Source organism: Gambusia affinis, linkage group LG11, assembly GCF_019740435.1.
Source record: "Gambusia affinis linkage group LG11, SWU_Gaff_1.0, whole genome shotgun sequence".
NCBI lineage: Eukaryota > Metazoa > Chordata > Actinopteri > Cyprinodontiformes > Poeciliidae > Gambusia > Gambusia affinis.
In genome coordinates, this window is record NC_057878.1 from 19,381,484 (window position 1) to 19,399,864 (window position 18,381).

An 18,381-nucleotide genomic window follows, 5' to 3' on the forward strand; every position below is an offset into this window, starting at 1 on the left:
ATGGAGGTACAAGGAATCTCCATGTCCCTTTCTCTGCTGAAAAGTATCCACACAACATGACACTGCCACTACCATATTCCACTGTGGGGAAGATGTGTTCTGCATGTGATGTTTTTTATTCTTGGTATGGGGTTTTGCCATTTGGCAGTTGTTGACAGTTTTCTCAGCTTACCAGTGCACCTTGTCCAATGATTGCTTTCTCCCCTGCATGACTCGATGCAAACTTTAAAATGAACTTCTTATTTCTTTCAACAATGACTTTCTTGCCACTTTTCCATCAAGATACAAGTTAACCTACTAAAGGATTCCCCCTCCTGGGCAGTCAAACTTGGCAAATCCTCCAAAGCTACCAAGGAGCTCCAAGCTGAATCTTTAATTGATGCTTCCTATGATGGGTCTGTAAGTTAAGGTGGATGGCCATGTCTAAATTAGTTTGTTTTGTTTTACTATTTCCATTTTGGATGATGAATTGAACACTGGCCTGCAAGATCTTCAAAGCCTGGACTATGGTATTACAACCTAACCCTGCTTTAACCTTCTCAAGAACTTTATTCTTTGGTTTTTAGAAAGTGGTTTAATCAGTTTTATTATCGAATAAGCCCTGAGGCCTTGACAGAACAGCTGGATTTACTCCATTTACATATTTTACACAGGTTGGCACAGTTTACTAATCAGGTGATTCCTGAAGTTAATACATCTTATTTAGGGGTTCTTGACTAAATGGGGCTAAATACAACTGAACACCACATTCAAATTTAAATTGTGAGCCTCTTCACATGAAAGAGGTGTTAACATGATATAAAATTAAATAAAAACAAACAGACCTTTCTAGTTATACCGTAAGAAAACATGGCAGCTTGTAAGGAATATGCATATAAGTACATCTGAGATAATTAGAATATCGCATTTTGTAATGTTAAATGTAAATGTACCAAAAGGAGAAAGAAAGAAGCCACCTTTTCTACTCAGTCAACCCTACTCTCAAGATATGCATGTAGCATCACACAGCTGTAAGTCAGGAAAAGGGGTTACATCTGTTTTCAAACCTCTTTTCTGACCTGCCAATTTCAGGCTCCTCCTTGTTGCTCTGTTTTGCATGTCAGAGTTAACCCTTCGCTTGCTCTTCTTAATATATATACATGCACATGTGAAAGCGTGTGTATGTGTGCTTGCCTTAAGGCAGCTCCGGTGGCAGTGGCTTCCAGGGGAATTGAAATTAATGACTATAATCAGAAGCAAACAGCGAACCATGCAAGGGCAATTAATACAAGCAATGTGAGCAGAGCTGGTGGTTCGGTCAGCCAGGCATGGCTGGAGCTGAAGAGATGGAGGATTAAGATGCAACCACAGACAAATCCCACCGTTTTTTTTTTTTCTACACACAGCAGATGTCCACGGAAGGAAAGGCAGTGGGGGCCTGGCACGGACATGCATCCACCATTCCGGCCACTTGGTCGGCCCAGCCCAATGCAAGCTGACAACCTCCTGGCAGCTCTCAGATAACACCATCTTCACTGTTTAGTTTAAGAGCCAAGGGACGGAACTCACAGGGGCCCCTGCGTTGCATACGAAAGGGACTCATTGCAAAGCTTCACAGTGGAGCCACTATGTGTGAAAGAGAGAGATAGAGGGGGTAAATAAAGAGATGAAGAGAGAAGAGGGGGAGGGAGCTGTGTGCAGGCTCTTCTCAAGTACATCTCAATGTGAGAGAAATTTTTGTAACCCCATATTGTTGCATCCATGTTTTCCATCAAAACCATTCCTGAATGCATGAAGTCCCTATAAATAAAAACCTTCTATCCAGTTGGTCTTCCCAAAAAGGAGGGCTCTGCTTGTTGTTTTCTTAAATTGACACTAAACGAGACTGTCACCGTCCAGGATCTTTTCAATCAGGCCCGTCTTTGTTGCTTTGAGTGGCGTCCGCTTCCCCGGCAGTCTCGCGTTTCCAGTGTTTACGTGAGATAATGATGCATGTGTAAGGAATACACCGGCAGGCACAGAGAGAGGCTGATTTCAGCTGCGGTGGATGCCTCACCGGTCCAGAACAATTTGCGTTAAACCGGAGCGATGATGTCAGCTTAGACAAAGGGAGCTGCAAGGAAAACAGATGCTGTAGGGTAAATCTGTGATACACGTGCATAATATATGCTCAGGCACGCATGAACCAAGTGACAAGAAGTTGAAACTGTCAAACAAACAACGTTCTGTCATGTCTTCAGGAAACACTTGATAAAGAGGAAGGTCTCATGTCTTTTAGCTGCAGCCAAAAGATTATTTCTAATAAAATGTTGATATGAGGGATGACTGATTTGCATTGAAGCACAGCCGTGATTAGGTTCAAACAAAAACCTTAAGACGTGACACAGATGTTAGTCAGCTACATTTTGAAGAAAAGAGGAAAAAAAGCAGCGAGAGGTTAGAGAGCTTTAACACCAAACACAGTTGACCTCGTTTCCTCGTCAGTGCTGCGTACATGTTTATGAAACACTGCTGGGTTGGAGGGCAAGCCGAACAAAATGACGAAACAACTCTGTCAAACTTTGATTGAATTGTCCTATAACACGTTTCTTTCTTCTTTTTTTATTTGTCTTTTCTTTCGGCAGGAAAAATATCACAAGCCATACTGACTGACTTGCTTCCCACCCATAAATCCCGCTCTTTGTTGTCTGGGTAATGCAGCGTCTGGAGAACGTTGTGCTAAAGCTGCCTCTCACACCCTCAGCAACGCAGATAAATTACTGACACTTTGGTAACTTGTGAAATGCGCACTCTTGTGCTTACGGAAGCCAACAGTTTAACATGTCCATCTTTAAGAAGCCCCATTACTTTAATGGAGGACAATTCAAGCATGAAATATTTACAGTTTTCCTCACAGACTTGGCCAGATAAAGATTGCCTGCTAACATCAGCTCACTGAGATCCCTCTTATAAATTGATGGGTTTCCTCAATAGTGTTAAAAGGTTTTTTCTTTATTTTCTGTCTCTTTTTTATGGATAGGGATCAAAGAGGTTGTCTATGGTGCAGTTTGTCTGCCCTCTTGTGGCGTCATGTTGTCAAAGGGTCACATCAAGCTGACTCACTGTTCGCACTAAACAAATCTCTGTTTATACCTTTACATGTCAAATTTTTAACATTAAACAGTAAATGTCTATACACTGATGAAACAATTCATTGTACAATAAATGAAAGCTCTGTATTTTAGAAACTGATTTTTTTTGCACATTAGACAAAATATCTATTGAACAGTTGTACTGCAAATATATTTACATGAATAAAACTGGTAAACAGTTCTTTACAGAAGTCTCCAATGTAAAATCTTAATTAATGAATCATTCCAGTTAATCCAAATCTAAATTAAGTTAGAAATTTTACGGTTTCAGTTTTTGTCAACATAGAAATGAAAAAATCAACAAAAAACAAAACTGATAAACTGAACCACAATATATACCTGTATACCTAATGAATCATAGTTTAAGCATGCCTTTTAACAACAGTTTTTAAATACAATGCTTAACATTTTAAGGCCTTATTTACTGTATTAAGTATGCTGAAAAAACTAAATTGCTTCTAGATATCAAAAGTAACGCACTTTGTACTGACAAAGCATAACCTTTTGAATTCCACATAATATTCAAACTGACATAATATGACTTGATGTTCTCATCTCATCATTCTACTTTGTTTATTGGTAACTATCCTCCACCTAGGATGTTTTCACTTTTTACAATGATTATGTTGCGTGGTTTCATACCCACAAATTGATTTTCTGTGTACTTGGAGGTAGAAACTAATAGTAGAGACATTATTCATACAAAATTTTTTTTTATTTTTCTTGTATTAACAGACATGTCAGCCATGTTAAAATATTAAATAGCAAATATATAAAGGTATCAGACTGTCAGCATAAAGTGTTTGATAACATACTCTCACTAATGGGGATGTTTTTTACATCAAATCAGACTACAATCAAAGTGAAAATCAGATAAAATATGGTTTTTAAAAATAACCATCATCTTTCCATGATTCAACACTCTCAGCCTATTTTAAAAAGAAATGAGTGTAAGTTTTAGGCACGTTTCTTAATGAGAAACACACTTCCCTATTAGGGGAAAGAAGAAAAAAAATAATAATCTGTAGACAAAACCATGACCAGACGCCACTGCCGTGGTATTTTTTCGAATCTGTGCGTCAGTGCTGTGCCCATGCTCCAAACCGCTTATTAAAACTAAGAGAAGCCAAGTGCCATGAAGACAGAATGCAAGCAGCATGTTATTCTTTCAGAGAGGTGAACAGGCTGAGATCAATGGCGGCAGCGGTTTCCTCTCACCACAACTATGGTGCTGTAAAGCACAAGGAGGCGTGTGGCTCCGACCCACAGAGTCACAGAAATTAACTATTCCAGAGCCTTTTAAATGAGGCTGCCAAGAATAATTTCCCACATGTAACAGTTCCCACAAAAGCCACAGAGGCATGCTGGCATACTGTACTCTCCACAGACCCTGCATGCCCTCCCTGGGGTGACTCAAGAGAATCAATAAAAGTTCAGTGCTGCTGCATCAATAAAGAGTTATGAAAAAGCTTGTGAAACAAAGATGATTGTTTGTATGTGTTGCTTCATTAGTATACGTAGCTAACTGCCTTCCTAGCAATATTCTGAATTCGCTTAATTAGTAAATAGGCTGCATCTGTTATTCAATTAGTTGACCATGGATGTTGCAACATTATTCAATGGGAGAGATTTTCTTTAAAAGAAAAAGAGAAGCTGGTCAGAGTTGATGGAAGAACAGAGGGAGCCAAATAGAGGACAAAAAAAACAGACGTTCACAAATGCTTTCCATCCAACCCAGATCTATGCTGGGAAAACTTCACATATCTAAATGTCCAAATCTGGTAGAAAATTACCCCTCCCAAAATCTACTGCTTGAAAAAAGCAACTGGTGGTTTTGAGATGGCACTGACTCAGAGGGATGAATGCTAATGTAGGCCAAGTCCTTCAGTTTTATTTGGGGGAAAAATAATGTGTCATTTCCGCCTCACTTTCACAATTACGCACTGCTTTGTGTTGGTTTATGACACACAATCCCTCTCTACATCATATAACTTTGAGGTTTGCAATATAGAAAAAAATGTAAAAAGACTCTAAGGTTATGAAGTTTTAGAAGACTCTGTAAATGTTATATGGTGTGACTAACATGTAACACAGAAAAAAAGAGTGATTGGAATATTTTTTTAATTCCAAGATTAATTATTTGACTTCAATTCCTCAAATGGTGATTACTCAGCCGTTGTTCCACTAAAAAGTCTGTTAATGATGATGAGCTGGAGCATCCCCTGCCTCCTCCTACATGTATGACCCATTTACAACAGATTCAAGTGTGATGTCTATTGCACCATGTGTGTTGACAACTGAGCTAACTCAGCCCAACAATTTTACATATTGGGATCTGAGTTATTAGCAGGCTCTCTACCAAGAACAAAATATGATACCTGGTGTAAATGGGTCATCATTTTAACCCTCACATTTCTCTCTTATGTTTCAACATCTTGTGTTATTACTTGATATTTCCTCATTACTCATTTAAGCTGCTGATAATTTGGCTTCTTTCATTTATGTTACATGTGTTATCTGGTACATAATAGCTTCTCTTCCCAAGCACAGTAATCTATTGTTGTGGTTAATAAAGTTGCCTTACTTTTACCACAAAAGTGTTATATTATAGCATCAAAGACTGCTCCTGTAAGGGAAACAGCAGAAAACATTAATTGATTGAAAACAAAATTCCAAACAGATTAATCTTGGTCTTAATACTGTAGCTCACATACCTTCAGAAAACCACAAAACAAATTGTTTACTAGAATTCAGAGCTCTGCTGTATTCATTGAAAAATTAGTAAAACATGTAACCTGAAGCATCATGAGGATCTATGGCGATGTTAAAGACAAACACTGTCAAACTTAGCAAAACAATGTGTTATGTCTTTCAGTTTAAAAGTTCCCCTTCTTTATGTAGTCTATTACAACTTTATTGAAAAACTTTGAACTGTTAAACATTTTTTCCATAACAAAACAACCGCAAACATTTTAGATATTAGCATATTTTACTGCGACAGTTTGTAACGTATCACATTGTTGTGAATTAGATAAATATTTTACATGGATTTAAAAACAATGTTTTGCAGTTGTATTTAGCCTGCTGAGTTATGTTTGTAAACTCACCTTTGGCTGAGTTTACCCCCTATTTTGTTTCTATCAGCTTTGCACAAAATAATTCACAGTTATTTTTTTACAAAATGTCTCAAGCCCAATAGGCTTGACCAGAGACCATATGTAAAACAACAATTTTCATACCTTAGGAAAAAAAAAAAGTCAGCTGCATTTAAATCTAGGCTAGTCTGACACATGAATATGTTTAGATATCTTTTTCAGGTTGAAGGAGAAACTCTGATCCAGTCCTCACTCTTTTGAAGTATCTGACAGGTTTCTGTTCTGAATTTTATTGGCCATCTACTGCAAATGGTTGCTCTAAAATGTACCTCAACAATACAACTTCTACCTATTATAGCAACCAAATATAAACTCTTAGAATAACAGGTCGGTAAAGAATATGATTCCTCAAAGATGCTTTTCAGAGAAATATTTGTTGAACATATTTTAAAACTTGCCTACATATCTGGCACACCTACTACAGTCCTTTGCCTTAGTCCACTTAATTTATTTCTGTTTATATGTATCCCCAACAGAAGATCAATAATCATGGAATAACCCTTACTCATCAAAAGAAAGCAACAAAAAGTTTTATTACATTATAATCAGTTTGCCTGGGATTGCAATGTCATGAGACAAAAATAATAATAAAATTTGTAGCACGTTACAGTATAAATGTACACAAGTCAACTCTCTCTTATATATTACATATTTACAAAGGTATAGTCAAGAGTGCATCTTCAGATTATCTGACAGCACAAACTGTCAGTTAACAACTTTGCAGCAACATAACATTTACTTAGTAAAAGCTTCTAGTGGGAGAGCAACAAAATTGCTGCATTTGTAAAAGCAAAGAAATACTCTAAAGGAAATGTAAAAATCTGTCATGCCTCGATTTGCATTAACTAAGCAAAATGTTCCTCTCCACCAACCCCAATTCAGTATTTGAATTCAGTATCAGTATCAGGATCTGTTCAGGAAACTCAGCTAAGTGTGTATTAAAGTATGCACACCAACTCAAGTAAAACATCCCTGGGTAAAATAGTATAAAAGATATCCAGTGTTATGTTGACTATCATCAGCTGCAAAGAAGCTGGAGTTCACTGGAGTTGTAGTTTAAAGCAGGAGCTGCTATCTCTGTCCCTCCAATGGCATCCTGTCCTCTGATCTTTAGGTTGACAAACTTTATCTTCCAGCTGTTTTCATTCAGGGGTGAGCGGATGAGGCCGAATATCTGCTCGAAGATGCCAAGACAGGACTGGTCTCTGTGGATGGTCCCAGCCACACCCACCAGAACCAAGCCATGGGGGGAGGCCACTGCCCTGAGGCCTTGAGGATCCATGTTGGGACTGAAGATGAGGTGCTCTCTACTGGTCAGGGCCAAGAGACGAAGGCTGACCAGTTCAGCCCCTTGGAACTCCTCCATCTGCTCAGTCGTAGCTCTGAAAAACACACAATAATCAATTTCCTTTAAAATGGATATCTTTTTTCCTCCCCATTGGTTTAATATTCCTACCTGGAAAGAAGCCGTAGTTTCACATCTGGCCAGAAATGCTGTGGCCCCCAGTCTTGAGGCTGTTGGCCCAGTGAAGGATTCTGACTGTTCAAGAGCTGAAAGAACCACTGGCAGAACTGCTGTCCCAGAATCAGTGGATCAAAGCCAACCTTGGTGTTTATGTCATTGGAATCAGATGCTGTGGGCTGTTGCTGCTTGGCTTCATCCACCTTTAAATAGTAACAGATTTTAGTCATACACCGCACTTTATGCTGCAATACATATTTCAACTGTCAACTCTTTCTGTAAAAGAGACATTCAAGATAAAATAAAAAAAACAAAACGATTAAATTTGTGACTATAGGGATTTCTTTAGAGACAAAACAGGAATCAAAGTGTCTAATTATAAAATTTTAATTAACATACAATAAAAAATATTAGTATTATATTATTTCACAAGTCACAATTGGTATGGCACGTAGCAAGAGATCAATGTTTAAAATACAAGTGTACACACTTCAGACACTTTTTTTCTCATCACAGTTGTCATTTCGGCAGAAATGTTACAGTGTAGGAAGTAAGTTTTCACACCCCTTGAACTTTTCCACACTGATATGTTACTACAAAATACTTTAGTGTACTTCAGTTAGATTTTTTTAGTACATAGGGTCCAGCTAAAAGTAATTTAAATCCTTAAAGGTTTGCTAGAGAGCATCTTTTGGAGCACTCTTCAACACACTGTTCAAAAATATAAAGAATATGGCAGACATGCAAACATAACATGAACATCCAACTATAATGACAGACCAGGAAAGGAGAACATGAATCAGTGAAGGAACCAAAAGACCCAGATTACGTCTGGAGGAGCTGCTAAGATCCACAGCTCAGGTGGGAGAATCTGTAGACATAAATCTCAGTTCTGCAAACCACAAACCTGGCCTTTATTGATGAATAGCAAGAAGAAAGTCATTAGTAAAAGCAAGACGTTCAATATGTGTTTCAAGTTTGCCACAGCTTATGGAAGGGAAACAGCAACAGGGAAAGTGCATTGGTCAAATAGATGTGTCATGGTAAGACAACAACCAAGAATACACAACCAGTGCTAGAGTGGAATGTCTAGATAAAAACTTAATGTTGCAGTCAAAGTGGCTATGATAATTTCCTAGACACACTCCATTTAATCTCACTTTTGTGAAGAGGACATATATATATATATATATGCATACATATAACTTGTAAACTGTAGTTTTAAAACAGACAATATTCTGTTAGTTTGTTCATCAGTTTAAATGTAACATCATTATGGATGTGAAGTTTGCTGAAATTGGTTTATGTATTCATTCTCTAAATAAATTTTGCTTAGACAACAACTTATTTTGACTTGACTTTTATTGCTTTGTTAAGTTATGTTACTCTTGACAATTGGTGGTTACCATAGCAACCAGTAACAGCTCACACTTCCTTCTTTGGTTCCTGTCTGTAACTGTGGTACGTTATGATCGTTAGTACGTTAGGATCAGTTATGCGTTTTCTTCACCAGTATTTTATTTCATAATGTATTTTAAACCAATGTAATATATTTACAGAGTTTCATGTGTAGTTTTGTCATGTTTTTGTATATGTTTTTCACTGTCATAATTTATGTTGTTCATTTTAGTTGTGCCTTATTTTACAACAGTTAGTATTCTATCAATTGTTCTGCCATTGCTCTGAAATGTGTTAAGTTTTTCTTTTTTTTTTTGCTGTATTTTATTTAATGTATAGGCGCAGAAGCTGTTGGACTGATGTTAACCACCAATTTTAATTTTTCTCTTGTTAGGTATGTTTAAATTTTTTGATACAAAGTGTGATGGTCTTTGAATGTTAAATTAAAAGACCGCAGAAAGGGATAGAAGTTTAAACTAAAGTGAGTGATGACAGAGGGAGATGGGTTTTTTTTACATATTGCAGATATACATTTTTTCTTTGCTAAACATGTATATGTTAAAGGCTAGTTATATAGATTATTGTGAATTTGTGTGAAATACCATACCACTATACAATCACACTCAACTCATCTCCTTTTTCTTTTTTCAGTTTGTAACTGTGGAGCACAAGCTGCTGGACTGATGTTAACTTCCAATTTCACTTTTTCTTTTGTTAAAATAAGTACTGTAAGCTTAAGTGTGTCTGTGGTGAAATCAAATAAAGTAGAACTACATAAACAATTAGAACACTTTCCAATTTGATTATTTTGTCTGGTCCGAAAGCCAGAGAAAAGTGTTGTAGGGTTGTTCCAAGCAGCTGACAAGTAGCACATAGCAACAGGTAGATTAGTTTAAATTTAATGAACTATTTAAACTGAACATAAATTAATTAAAAACTCAAATTGCAACTTATTTCAAACATTTATTAAATGCGTCAGATCTTTTCCTAACCGTTTTAGGTGCAAAAATACCGTAATGTTTTAAATCACATTCATTAAACTACGACTGTATAGCCATGGAAACAGAATAGCATCTCATGGTACACTGCCCTACCGTTACTGACGACCACAGCTCCAGGGTCCTCTTTACCAGCTGGTGTTTCTCACTGGTTGGCGGCATTGTCACCCCTTCTTTGACGAGGTATTTAAATATGAGGTCACGGTGAACCTTTCTCCTTCTGAGAAGCTCCTCTGCACTTTTGGAGAAACTCAGAATTGTTTCCATAGCCTCTGTAAGGAAAATTAAAAATGTGTAAGCAAACAGCAACAAAACATGTATGTTTTTGTTTTCTCTGATGTTTTCGCATGCCAAAAAATACCCCGGTGTTTTAAATAAAGGTATACAATGGTTATCCAAGTTTATGACATTTTTAAGATCATTTTTAAGATTTTGAAGAGCTTTAGGAATAATCGAGGAAGAGTAGTCCTTTTTAGACTGAAGACTTACCTGTCACGTTTTCCACTACAATCATCTTATTTGTAACCGTGTCACTAAGTGACCTTAAGTCGACATCTGTCATCAAGCTCAATATCTGTTTGAAGCCAACACGCTCCGTTTCTGAAAGCCCAGACATTATCGCAAAACCAAATTTTGGGCTTTTCGCCCTTATGTGCACTGCTTGGAAATGCGTCCGTACAGAAACATTTACTTATGCGTCACCGTTCCTCCCATAACAAATATTTTTATGGTAGTGCTGGTGCTGTTTATTTTTTAGTTAATTTATTCTATGTTTATACCACAGGTGTAATTACTATTTCGAATTTTGCTTCACATGTTCATATGATTCCCTATTGTGTATACATGAGTGTTGTACCGTGTTGGTTTTGAAAAGACTGTTGTAGGAATCCGAGTTCAAGTAAATGCGTCGTGAATGATAATTTGTGTTCCTTGTTGCTCGTCGAACTTTAAGCACTTCCAATCTTATCTTTAAGTGTTCTTTTCACATTTAACATATATAGTTGTTATGACAAGAAATTTGGAACCCCGTATTAGTCGTAACTAATTTCTTTGACTGAAAAGTAAATTATACCATGTCATTGCACTGACAATCATGGTCAAACGTAAAAGGAAAAGTACACAACATCCAAGTTTACAATGGGCCTCTGAAGGTATCATCAGAAGACAGGCGAAATGAGGAACGTCGAAACCGTAGCGTCCGGTCGGTATTGGAACTCGTTGCCATATTGTAGCCATATTGTGAGTGTCACATTAAAAAAACCCCAAAACAAAACAAAACAAACAAACAAACAAAAAAAAAAAACAGTTGTAGAGTGTCGGATAGTAAGCCTCTTACAAGATCTTAGTGATATTGTGCATATCTTTTTTATTTCATTTTTCCATGAAAACCGTATTATATTATTATTATTATTATTATTATTATTATTATTATTATTATTATTATTATTATTATTATTATTATTATTAATAATAATAATAATAATAATTTATTTGTAGTAGTAGTAGCAGTATATATATATATATATATAGATAGATAGATAGATAGATAGATAGATAGATAGATAGATAGATAGATAGATAGATAGATAGATAGATAGATAGATAGATAGATAGATAGATAGATAGATAGATAGATAGATAGATAGATAGATAGATAGATAGATAGTTTTTCCAAATATGACGCGTTTGTTTCAACAGCTTCTTTCAGCATTTTTCCATGGTTATATTGGTTATTTGTGAGAACATGCCACTCATGATATGGCGGACACGCCGACGTACTGTTTTCACTTGGCAACGAAGCCAATGCGGCGTCTGCTCGGGAACTAGCAAGCAAAAAGCCTGCGGAAAGGGCGATGCGCCGTCAGGGCAGGAAGAAAGTGTCTTAGTTTGAGCTACAAATACAGTATACTTATTATTTAGTATGGTTTAGCTAACGTTGTTTAATACGGATTAATTGTGCAATTTTATACCATACTTCTGTATTGACTATAGCCGGGAAACCAAGAAAGGTAACGTACTTCTATCGTTTACTAATAAGTCATACACTTGTCATTCAACAATTTAACTCAGCAATAAGAACATATTTATGTACAAGGATCGCAAACTTACATTTTCATTTTATATCTGCTGATTTTGCAGGTAATATACTAACGTTGCCGCAATGTAAACAACAATTAGGGAATTTAATTTCAAGGCGCGTTTTATTTGAATATAAAATATATTTTCATCTGTGATATATTTTTCAGATAACCTGTTTATTTTATTCAAAGCTCTTTCATTAGAGGATTAGAAGTCATGTTGTTGCATAAAAACTTACATTCCCAAAAAATAAAACGTTTCGAGAACATACGTTAGGTAGTGGTTCAGTGCTGGACGTCGGACCCCATTTACACAGTCGAATTATTATAAAGAACCTGCGTTCAACTCTTGTTAGTTTAAGTAACGTGGAACTAATTTACCCAACCATAACTTTGTGAGATGTTTTCCACACAGAAATGTCCAAAAATAGGGAGTAAAAGCCTTGTCAAAGATTTGTAAGAAACCGTTCTTTGCATAGGAGTCTGTCTTGTTTTGTTATTCATTAAATAAGTTAGTAAATTATTTACCGGTTTGCCTATGTTTCACACAGGATATTGCACATTTGTACACATGTTGAGCAAATTATCTTTGACGCACTAGCCTGGTAAAAACCAGCCCCTGTATTCTACAGCTTCGCGCAGTGATGCAATCGAGAACGTTTTTCGAGCTGAATCGGACAGGCCGTGATATTAACGCTCTATACCCACAATAAAAAAAAAAAAAAAAAAAGAAGTGGTGGCAGCATTATGCTGGTTTCTTTTCTTAAACAAGTACAGGAAGCTGGTGGGAGTTGAGTTATTTTGCAAAAAAATAAAGCTGCATACTACAGATATAATACAAAAGCCTTTCTGTTGTCAAAGCAGGAAAAGATGGTTTTACAAAGTATTGATTTGGGAGCTGAATTTATGTGCTCACAAAACTTGAAAATCTATATTGAAATTTCCGTCCAGATCAGAATGCTGTGTTTTGTGGTCTGTTTCACACACATGCAAAAGAAATTAAATAAAATCCTTTTAAGTTTTTGCTTGTAATGTGACAAACTCTGACAAAAATATCTTGTAGCATGTTTGCCAGGCACTGTAGATAGCACGAAGAGAACAAAGTTTCAAGGAGATTACAAAGGATTAAGGATTATAAATCCACCTTTCTAAACCAGAGATTGTAATGTATTTAAGACCAGAGGTGTATAGAGTATGTGACATGTATAAAGAGACCCTTAGTCATTTAAAGATGAATACCTTTTGTGTTGTCCTGTCTTATTCAGTGTTGTTCAGCTATAAAATAGAATTAAGCTAAAAATACCTTTGCATTGATTTGATTAAATTGTAACTCTTCATATTTCTGTTGCAGATGGAGGGTTTTAAGAGCAGTGCTCTTGGCCGGGTAACGGTATACTCTATCCAGGGATGTCCACATTGTGTACAGGCTAAAGCTACCCTCAGGTCCTTGGGAGTACCAGTATTTGAAGTGGATGTTGGCCTTCATTCAGAGCTAAGAGTGAAACTGAAGGAGCTTACAGGACGCAGCACTGTACCTCAAATCTTCTTTAATAGCGTCCATGTTGGGGGTAACGACGATCTCCAAAAACTGGTAAGTAGAACAGACATCTAACGATTATAGATCTAATTCTTTGATCCTAAGAATTGCTTTTTTATTGAAGGAAGAACATGCAAAACTCCAATTTGGCTCACTTGATGTGTTTTACAATGACAGGCTACTGAGGAGCTTCAAAGACTGGTGACTCTGGTTAAAGAAGAGCCTCTTTCAGCAAATGCTCCACCGTTAACAGAAAATAATCCATTTGAGGCTTCAGATGAGGAGATTGATGGACGTAAGCAATTTACTACCAATTTATTTAGTGTTTTTGGGATTATTGCTTAACCAAAACAGCATTCTGTTGCAATTCTGTTTTTTTTTTTTCCTTAATGCTTGGTGTGTTGAAATATTGATACACAATGCTTTCATATTTTTCAGAAGTGTAAGGAATAAGTTAAGTACCAAAATCTGTGTCAGGTTTGTAAAAGGAAATGGATAACTGTTTCAGGAGACAGATTTTGCTGAGTCACCTCTGTTTGAGAACGAGTCTAAATCAATCAGTAGTTAGGAAATAGTGTGAGCTGATGGGAAGAACATGGTGGTATTTTTCCGTAACAGCAGTAGTGTTTGTGTGAGGGATTCTTTTCGAGGCCAGACTTGGCTGTGCTTGTTAGCGGTGACACAGGATATTTGATTCCATAAATGAGGCCTGCAGCACCTGGCTGCTGAAAGGGAGCCATTTAAATATTTGAATTTGGTATCCAACAGCGTAAATAGTCTTTTCATTATGGCTATTTAACAAAATAGCCATAATGTTACTCAGATAAATGAAGCTTCCTTTGGGATTTAAGTTTGCTACTAGTTACATTCCTAACTACTATGATATTGCATTTTATGAAATTGTTTTTTTGAATTTCGCTTTGTCATCTAAGATTTTGTTTAAACCAAAAGCACAATAAATTCATAGAAATCTGATGATGGGTTTTCCATCTGACACTAAGCTGAGATTGTTCATAGGAAACAGGCTTGCACAGAAGCCTTCATTCCTTGTAATACATAGCGTCAGACTTCTGTTTCTTTGTGTTCGTAAGTGGCTTTGGGATGTTGCTATTCACAGAACTCAGAGGTGAGAGAGATGACTTTGCAGACTTGGTAGAGGACCTAAAGCATGCCGGTGTGATTGGCAACCAGAGGAGGGGACTGACCTTATACAAAAACAGCTTCTCAGGCATTCAGCTGGTTGAGTGGCTGCAAACAAAAAAGGGTATGGGTAAGTTGGGCTATAGAGATTTCTGACGTGCAACATGAAAACGATGAACTCCAAGTCGAAACACTTGTTTAAATCAAACTCTGTCAGCTCTTCACCGTGGACATGTCTATGCTAGACAGGGCTGAGGCCTGTAATATGGGCCAGGCACTGCTGCAGAAGAAGTTCATGGTCAGTGTGGGAGGCAGTGGACAGGAGGATGGGTGTTTTGGAGAAGGAAAAGAAACCATGGACACACTATACAGGCTGCTGGAAGATGACCTTCATTCACCTTTGAATGGAGGACAGACAGCCACCTATACTCCGAAACAGGGTAGGTCAGGAGAAGACCAGGATCCTGGCATACACACTTTGCTTTCTCAATTGGTGCAGATTCAGATTACTAACTCTCAACTTTCTCTAATGCTTGTCTTTTGCTGCTGGCTTCGGTGTGTGATCCTTTTGGGTTCATTTAGGTTTGTGTGCTATGCATCAGATGTTTGGGATGGTGAAAGTTAAAGCAGGGGTTACTGACACATCTAATATTGACTTGCCGGAGATATTCGTCAATTAGTCACCTGTGAAATGTTTTTCATGAAGCATCTCAAAATATGTGGAGCTGTGGAACAAATTTCTATTCTATCACTCAATTAATACCAGGCTGTAAGAAGGTTTTACAAAATTAATACATTTAGAAAAAAATTCGAAAAAGTTCGATTTTTTTTTGAGACATTGCAGGCAATAACCAGACAGTAACAACTCCCGAGTTGTTGAAACTATATAAACAGCGTATCATATTGAGCATGATACGCTGTTCAGGTTTTTCACTTTATATTTTGACTGATTCAGTTATTTTATGCTAAAGACTTATGATTTAGAAACATAAATCAGCTGCAGAATGTTTCACACAAGTAGTAGTTTGAAGTCTAACAAAAAAGAAGGAGGATTATCCACATTTACACATCAAATAGAAGTCTCTTCAAACCTCTGTCTCACTTGAGATATAGGTTTGCTCTGGTTCCTAAATGAGTGGAAATAATATGTTTGTATTAATCCTAATTTTTTAATAAATCATAATTTTGCTGGTGGCGGTGCCATACATTGTTTTGGTTTCTGTGCTGCTTTGTATTTATTCATGTATTTGATTGTTGCATGTTTAACCAATGAGTGTCTTATAGTGTTCTGCACAGAAAAGTTTATATTCATGGTATAGGTCGACTTATTTTCTAATAATCTAATTTGTGCCACACAAAACCTCACATGACACCAATTGTAAGCTTTTGTTAAACATGAAGTTTAGCTTTTATACAGTGAACTTTTTTGTTGTGCTATAGTTTAAGTAAAATAAAAAAGTTTTTGCAGTGCTGATTTTTGGATATTTCCATCAAAACACTTGCTAACTATATATCTGGTATACAGTACATTTTAACAATCTCGTTCTTTCTGCCTTCTAGCTGCTGAGCTTTCGTTGCTTTTACGAGAGTTGATTCTGAAGTTGTTCTCGGAGCATCTCTCTGCTGATGGCAAGGTAATGTTCCCAGTGCTCCAAGGCTTAATGGTTGTAATGTATCTGCATCTGTGCTTTTGGATGTTTTCTAAGTTCTGTGTATGGACCTGTATCATCCATACGGGCTGTAACATCCATACTGTTACAGCAATGAAAGCACAACAGATGCTAATACTCACCATTCTGGTGTATATGTTAATTTCTTCACATTGTCCGTTTATGTTTTTTTGCAAAACATTTCATTAGTCCTCTTTGTTGCTCTTGCTTCTACAGTCTGTGGATTATAAAGGGATGTCTGTGGACCCAGCATTTGAACGCTACTGTGAGCTAGCCATTCAGCTCCAGAGGGTGGAGTTGCTCTCACTGAGCCGCGAGGAGAAGCTGGCCTTCTTCATCAACATCTATAATGCCTTAGTCATCCATGGGTACCTGCGCCTGGGGGCCCCAACCAACATGTGGCAGAGATACAAAGTAGGATTACAAAGAAGATGTGCCTCAAAACCTCTACTCCTATATAGATTTTATTTTTATGCAATATTTATTCACGCTGGGCTTCCTAATACACACAATACACTGTTTTTTTTTTTGAAGCATCAGCCTCTGAAGGTTTTCCACTCTCTACGTTATATGTAATGTTTACATTTTACATTTTACCTTAGATTCATAAATACTGTATTTGGCTATTTTCACATGGTATCACATTTTCTTATATGTGATGCAAGTGTAAATTAATTTGCTTCTGTTTATTTTTTGTAGTTTTTCAACTATGTTAGCTACCTTATTGGAGGTGAAGTCTTCACTTTACAAGACATTGAAAATGGCGTCCTTCGAGGGAACAGAAAGGGAATTGCACAGCTCCGAAAGCCCTTCTCCAAAACGGATCCTCGACTGCAGGTCTCCACACTCACTCATTATCAAAAGCCAGTTTAATATCTTATTCTTGCTTCATCAGTGTAACTAAATTGCATTCCTTTTGTCATCCACTAGGTAGCGCTTCCAGATGCTGAGCCCCTGATTCACTTTGCTTTGAACTGTGGTGCAAAGGGCTGTCCCCCTATTAAAACCTACACACCTCAGGTACGTAGATGTCAGCTCTTGCTGTGTGCAGTGATCTGTGTTCATTCTGCGCGATGATCCTGGCAGTGAAAGGAAACATTTCTAATTCAAACACAGGATATAGACAACCAGCTCCTCACCGCGGCTGAAGCCTTTCTGGAGAACGATGATGCCTGTATGGTTGATTCTGGCAAAAACGAAGTGCGTCTTAGTCAGATATTTAAGTGGTATAAGACTGACTTTGGAGGCACAGATGAAAAGGTACATTTAAATACTTCACAGACACATCTTTTGTTTTTGTTGTTTTTTCACGGTCACCTTCTCTTACAGCTGCTGAAGTGGGTGCTGGATCATATGGGTGACTCTCCAAAGAAGACCAGCCTTCAGGATGTCCTTTCTGCTGGGAAAACTAAAGTCAGCTTCCTCCCTTATGACTGGAGCTCCAACAGCGCCCTCTGAGCATCCCCACTCTGTGGTTTTACAGCTTCTCATTTTGTCTACTCAGCTATGTGTGCTTGAATCCATCGGGGATGGAAGTTTGCACCAAAATAAGATGCTAACATTTTAGCTGTAAGGACACATTTGCACTGTACATCTGATGCATATTTACATAGTACCCCTGTTCTTACTTGAGAGTTTTACCAATAGTTCTCACCCTTGATTATAGATGTCATATAATTTTATGCAGCATGTTAGAATGTGTGGGCTTCAACCCTTTGTACTCCAGCAGGGTCATTATTAGCTTAAATAGCACGATACACATTTTATTTTTACTAACTTACTTATAGAACAAGTGTTATCTGTCTGCATTAGCAATTCAGGAGTAAAATATTA

The 18,381-nt window shown here is 37.2% G+C and overlaps 2 protein-coding genes across 4 annotated transcripts; one reads left to right on the top strand and one right to left on the bottom strand.

Annotated features, from left to right (window-relative positions):
• Positions 1–6,773: 6,773 nt before the first annotated feature.
• lg11h3orf38 (linkage group 11 C3orf38 homolog) lies at positions 6,774–10,833 on the bottom strand. The gene is made up of 4 exons (XM_044130809.1): positions 10,613–10,833; positions 10,220–10,395; positions 7,722–7,930; positions 6,774–7,647 (listed from the first exon to the last, which is right to left on the bottom strand). Exons 1-4 carry the CDS (start codon positions 10,737–10,739, stop codon positions 7,284–7,286), a joined length of 876 nt encoding a protein of 291 aa, XP_043986744.1. The 5' UTR covers positions 10,740–10,833; the 3' UTR covers positions 6,774–7,283.
• Positions 10,834–11,910: 1,077 nt separating this feature from the next.
• Positions 11,911–18,381, top strand: zgc:152951 (uncharacterized protein LOC569013 homolog). Of its 3 annotated transcripts, none has more exons than XM_044130810.1 (11): positions 11,911–12,132; positions 13,553–13,792; positions 13,916–14,033; positions 14,856–15,008; positions 15,124–15,318; positions 16,439–16,512; positions 16,765–16,962; positions 17,248–17,385; positions 17,479–17,568; positions 17,665–17,808; positions 17,878–18,381. In XM_044130810.1, exons 2-11 carry the CDS (start codon positions 13,553–13,555, stop codon positions 18,004–18,006), a joined length of 1,479 nt encoding a protein of 492 aa, XP_043986745.1. In that variant the 5' UTR covers positions 11,911–12,132; the 3' UTR covers positions 18,007–18,381. The 3 variants fall into 3 exon arrangements, with proteins under 3 accessions (XP_043986745.1, XP_043986746.1, XP_043986747.1); XM_044130811.1 differs by having other exon boundaries at positions 14,856–15,002; XM_044130812.1 differs by lacking the exons at positions 14,856–15,008; positions 15,124–15,318 and having other exon boundaries at positions 11,912–12,132.

Excerpts from the sequence above, each read along its gene's own strand:
- lg11h3orf38 (XM_044130809.1), bottom strand. The coding sequence starts at position 10,739 with ATGTCTGGGCTTTCAGAAACGGAGCGTGTTGGCTTCAAACAGATATTG. Across the intron at positions 10,396-10,612 it reads TGTAGTGGAAAACGTGACAG|AGGCTATGGAAACAATTCTG; the intron begins GTAAGTCTTCAG and ends TTTTCCTTACAG. Across the intron at positions 7,648-7,721 it reads AAACTACGGCTTCTTTCCAG|AGCTACGACTGAGCAGATGG; the intron begins GTAGGAATATTA and ends TGTGTTTTTCAG.
- zgc:152951 (XM_044130810.1), top strand. The coding sequence starts at position 13,553 with ATGGAGGGTTTTAAGAGCAGTGCTCTTGGCCGGGTAACGGTATACTCT. Across the intron at positions 16,513-16,764 it reads ATCTCTCTGCTGATGGCAAG|TCTGTGGATTATAAAGGGAT; the intron begins GTAATGTTCCCA and ends TTGCTTCTACAG. Across the intron at positions 16,963-17,247 it reads ACATGTGGCAGAGATACAAA|TTTTTCAACTATGTTAGCTA; the intron begins GTAGGATTACAA and ends TATTTTTTGTAG.